Source organism: Nematolebias whitei, chromosome 7 (genome assembly GCF_014905685.2).
Source record: "Nematolebias whitei isolate Nwh7 chromosome 7, NemWhi1, whole genome shotgun sequence".
Classification (NCBI taxonomy): Eukaryota; Metazoa; Chordata; class Actinopteri; order Cyprinodontiformes; family Rivulidae; genus Nematolebias; species Nematolebias whitei.
The window spans coordinates 19,681,196-19,686,840 of record NC_056504.1 but is presented as its reverse complement, the minus strand read 5'-3'; the positions used below and the strand labels follow the sequence as shown (position 1 = coordinate 19,686,840).

General features: G+C 39.3%; 1 protein-coding gene across 1 annotated transcript in view; it reads right to left on the bottom strand.

The window, feature by feature from the left end:
• Positions 1–5,645, bottom strand: part of LOC119412169 (contactin-4) — a 178,078-nt gene that overhangs the window by 77,422 nt on the left and 95,011 nt on the right. Inside the window, exon 9 of the mRNA XM_037679146.1 lies at positions 1,714–1,841. Within this exon, the coding sequence (XP_037535074.1) occupies positions 1,714–1,841 (128 nt within the window). The remainder of the gene's footprint in view (positions 1–1,713; positions 1,842–5,645) is intronic.

Sequence of the window (5,645 nt, the reverse complement as noted above, 5' to 3'; positions counted from 1 at the left end):
ATGACGATCCTCTCCTCCGGAGACGGGCAGGCTCATCTTCCCAGCTCCGAGCTCAGCTGGTGACTCGCAGAGGCCGTTCCAAGACCCCAGCTAAGCGTAATCATGAAGGTCCGACCCACGCAGACAGGCGGACAGAGACGGGTCTGCGATGAACGGTGGAAGCGATTTTAAAAAACTTTTTATGTGTAAAAAAAATAATAATGATTTTTAAATCGCTTCAGCAATTTTTTAAAACATTTTTTGTATAAAAACAAAATATTATTTTATTTAAAAATCGCTTCCACCGTCCGCCTGACTGCCGGGTGGGATCGGGATTCAGCCTTCATGATTATGTGCGGCCGGGGTCTGGCAACGTCTATCTGCGAGTCCCCATCTCCAGCTTTGCAGTGACCAGCGGAGCTCTGAGCACACAAGGCTGGTATCCGGAAATCGAGCCTCCGAGTCGGCACATCGAAGGATCTTCCGCGGTGACCAGCTGAACTTGGAGCCGGGGAGATGACGCCCTGCCCTGCTTGGCGCTCCGAGGCTCCGGAGGGAGGATCGGGGTAGACCAGCAGAGCTCCATCCAGCTTGCTCTGAATTATGTTGTCAGCCACCAAGCACAAAAAATGCCAGCACATCAGCATTAGACCAAGATGTTGTCAGTATTGTTTTAAAAATCTTTAAAATAAATCCAGCCGCTGCTCCAGTCCAAGAAATTGCAAATGGCGGATTATTGTTTTGAAACGTTTCTGAAGGATCCAGTGACTCCGCCCCCGACTCCGCCCCCGACCAATCAGTGACCGACAGTGTTCTGACGTCACGTTTTTGTACCTCTTTGTACCGGTTAGAACCACAGAGCCAAGGGTACTGAAAATATTAACAGCTGCTAAGTACCGGTACTAATGGAAAAGCCTCAGAACCGGGCCAAGTAGGGTCCAGTCGGCCCGTACTGGTACTAATGGAAAAGGGGCATAAATTATCCTTCGGTGTGAGTGAGAGAGTGAATAGTTGTTTGTCTCTGTGGCCCTGTGATGGACTGGAGACCTGTCCAGGTGTCCCCCGCCTATCACACAGTGACTGCTGGACATGAGCACCAGTGATCCCCACAACCCAAAAATAAAGAAGTAGGTCAAGATGATGGATGGATGGATGGATGGATGAATGGAGGGATTTATAAAACAGCCAATTTGCTGATTTTCAGCTAACTCTTGGTGTGGTATGTTAAGCACTATTTGTAGCATATATTCTGAGAAAAATACATTGGTCAATCACTTGGTTTGAAACTTTAGCTTTAAATGTTGGAATCTAACCTGTTTGTTAGTAAAATATCTCATGAATCACTGAACACATTTTAATAGAACTTTCAGAATGTAAGCATGTATAAAATTATTCAAGATGCCCATCACAGCCAGTGAACCTTAGTCTACACAAAAATGGCTCAATCTTTATGATTACCACAACTGTTGATCTAGAACTTGTTGCAGTCGCAGCTGAGGGCAACGCATACTGCAATCACTAACAGATCATACAAGAGCAGGATATTGTGAGTTAGTGTGAAAAGACGTGGGTAGTATGCATTCCTTAAAGCAATGCAAGGCCTTTAATTATTCATGTTTGATCCAGGCTTTTTTTTTTTTCTTTGATAACTAAAGTTTTAAATGTTTGCTTAGCAGACAGTAGGATTTTTTGTAAAATATATAAAAAGATTAAAAAAATAATTAAGGAAATTACCTTTCACCACCAGAGCTCCTGTGCTGCTCGACGCTCCAAAATGGTTTCTGGCCACACATGTATACCGGCTCTCATCAGATTTAGAGATATTGGTGATTCGCAGATTTCCATCATCTGAGATAGTGTGTCTGAAGAGAGTGACAAAAACTGAAAACAGCTCATCTGTAATTTGATGAAGTACATGTTCTAATTACACTTTTCCCATTCAATTTTTGTTTGTTCTTTTTGAGGCTTTAGAATACATTCCTGAAATGTATTTGCAAATTTCAGAAGATAGTTATATATATTGCATTCATAAAGTTATATTAGCAGAAGCAGAACAGCTTGCGTGTTTCTTTTAGTGCCACAATTTCATATCAGTTGGACCTACAATGAGACGCCAAGTCTAGGGAAGGACAGTGATAAAAGCAGAGCGGCACTGAAGAGAGGAAGGTTGAAAGGTGCTGTAACCTCCAATCTTAATCATTTTGAAACATAATAAAAACATTTCAATACATGTCGAAGAATATTACATACTTAACTGCAAATTTAGGCTTTTGGAATAATGACACTAAAGGTTTATAACCATGGCTATATATCAGTCAGTTTTAATGACTGAGCAAAGAACTGGTGTGGTTTGAGCTGAGAGGGATCTCCACCTTAAACTCTGAATGCTAACTCATCACAAGATTTGAGTCTAAATCTTTGCCATAAACTATTAGAATCAACTCTGTTAGACAAATAGATAAATTTATGATTTGCAAATGTGACATTCATTAATTTTCCTTTAAAGGTTAGTCTTGAAAATACTATTTTAATGCTATTTCAAAAGATGGTTACTGAAATAATGAATATTTAAGATACACAGAGTGCAGCAAGTAGCTGAAACAATCTGTTTTGAAAAAGCATGCAAGACACCTGAAGTTCAAGATCGCTGCCTATGCTTTTTTCCCAAAATGGTCACCATTCAGATCATATAATTTCACCACTTTGATCAATTTGGATGATCCAGAATAGAATTCAAAATCTTATTTCTAACCTACAAAGCTCTCAACAACCTGGCTCCATCTTATATTACAGATATTATTGTTCCATATTTTCCTAACAGAGCAATTTTCTCTCAGGCTGCAGGTATATTTGTGGTTCCTAGAATTTACAAAAACAGAATGGGAGGCAGATCTTTCAGTTATCATGCTCCTCTCTTGTGGAACCAACTTCCAATCTCTGTCCGTGAGGCTGACACATTATCTAGTTTTAAAACTAGGCTTTCCTTTTTGCTAAATCCTATAGTTAGTGTCGGCTTGGGTTTCCTGAGCTGTCCCTTAGTTATGCTGCTATATACTGTAGGCTTAGACTGCTGGAGGACAAACTGACCACACTTTTCACTCTGCTACTGTCTTTACTTACTCTGCTTAACCTGTTTTGGATTTGTAATTATTTTTTCTATCCTTTACATGTGTTTTTTTTTTTTTTTTTTTGTCTATCAGGTACACCTGGACCTACCATTCTGTGTTCGTCTGTCTCTCCTTCCTGTCCTCTCAACCAGCCGGTCAAAGCAGATGGCCACTTGTCCTGAGCCTGGTTCTGCTGGAGATTTCTTCCTTTTAAAAGGGAGTTTTTCCTTTTCACTGTTGCCACTGTGCTTGCTCAGGATGGGAGACTGCAACGGAGCCAAGATTCAACTTGTCTGCTGGATTCCTTAGATAGAGAACTTTATTAATTGGCTTTTATGTATGTGAATGTTTCTGTAAAGTGCCCTGAAACAACTTTGTTGTGATTTAGTGCTATATAAATAAACTGAATTGAATTGAATCTTGGTGTGTAAACGTTGTATTTTGACAATGGAAAAGCTACAAATATCTAAATCTTTTGAGGAGCTTACCATTTTTAGCAAAGGATGGTAAAAACTACAGATAGACCAAGACACGTGCTACAAACTATTTTTATTTGTTTCTTATTTCAATGTTCAGTTGGAATAATCAGTTATCTGCACAGTTTGGGACAGTGATAGTTAAACTGCAGTATGGAATGCATCTCGTAAAAAGTTGAAAATGGTCACGTACAGGTTAGTTACTACAGAGCAAAGAGTCAAACAGTGCTCTCTAATGCATTATTCGTTCTTGAATCCTCAATGACTCCAGCAGTGAGCTGGTCTTTTGTCCTTTGATTCAATCATTCCATAGCAGGGTAGGCCTATTTGTCATCCTAATGATTGTGAACTTGACCTAACCCTCACATTTGCAGTTCCATAGTCCAGTGCAGGTAAGCCTGAATCAGAAGCCTTTGCAGCTTCCACAACATCCTAATGTGAATTCACACTTGGTCATCCATTGGCAACTCTTTGCATTATGTGGAAGCAATGTCCAGAAGATGTTCAGTGTCTCCACTCTTTGTTCATCACCAGTCAGCAGGATTAGCAGCACCTTGAATTTCAAGTGGCCCACATGTTTTTTCAAAGAGCAATATCCAATGTGTATCTGTGCTGAGTTGTATTTGTATCACCCTATAGTGAATGGACTGTACGCATAGAACGTTATATCTTATCACTTTTCTCAAAGTGCTTTACACTACAATCTGTGCCCTCATTTACCCATTCATACAGCACTCTACTAGATCTATACAAAGACTAATCAGGACTTTAGATCACATTCATACACTGAAGGGACACACATCAGAGGCAATGAGGGGTTCAGTGTCTTGCCAAGGGACACTTCAACATGTGACTGCTGGTGGAATTGAATCCCAACTCTCCCATTGGAGGACGACTGCTCTAACCACTCAGCCACAGCTGCCCACTATGAAATATTTATCTGAAAAAAAAAGTTATCTGCGGCACTAACCTTAAGTATCTTGAGGGGTTGATTGAGGAAATGTCTAATGCAGCTCTCTGCTTGAATGGGGCAAAACATGTATCAGCATTTGGGAAAGGAAGTTTGAGACTGTCATCTTTGTATGTTCTCATATAACAGACGTGAGATGTTCTGCTTACTCAGGTGTAAATAAATAAATAAATAAATAAATAAAACATTAAAAATAAGTCAAGTACTCCACAGCCTGAAGCTATAGCACGTATCTTATCACATTATAATAGTAAGACTTGAAGATGCCTCAGATGATTGTATTTCATATTTTATAGGCTTGGATTTTATCTTGTCTGAATTAAAAAAGAAATGCAATAAAAACCTGTTCAGCGCTCTTAAAATATCTTAAAACCACTACAGGGAGTTGATATGAAGGGATTTTGAAAGCTAAGAACCAGCTTCATTTACAATGTTTTACAACATAGTCAGACAGCATGTAAACACATGCATAAATGAGGCCGATTATACTCTCTTGTTGTGACCTTTAGATTCAGTAAATCAAACCAAAGCGCTGTGAGCAGTCAGCTCCAAAAATCAAACAATTTCCTCCTCATTTCTAAGAATAAATATGGACACTTGGGCCAGTCTCAGACCCAGAAAGCAAGTCTGACATTTTGGTGCTTTGTGCTGATTTATTGACAACAATACCAAACACTGAGTGATGGAGGCACAGTAAGAACATGACCTCTGGGTCAATGAGGTGCAAAACAAATTGAAATGTACAAAACTATCTGCTTAGTAGACAAATTCCATTCCAGGCTGTGAATTTTGTTTTATGTCCAAGGGTGCTGCCTGCATAATGGCTTGATGTTTCTTTCTCTAAAAACAAACCTCTGAAAAGGATGATAAATAATCCATCTCACTGGTCACATGTTAAGGCAGTTCTGGTGAATTAAAGAAAATCAGTGGGAGTACAGCTGAACATATTGATCAAAGTGAGAAAGGGATTTCACACATCATCTCATAAAATATTTAATGTGCAAAAAATGCACACAACAGTCAGTTTACTAAGTTAAGTGAAAAGAGTAAGCAGCATTTTGGATGAATTCATGGTCCACTTAATATATATATATACATATATATATATATATA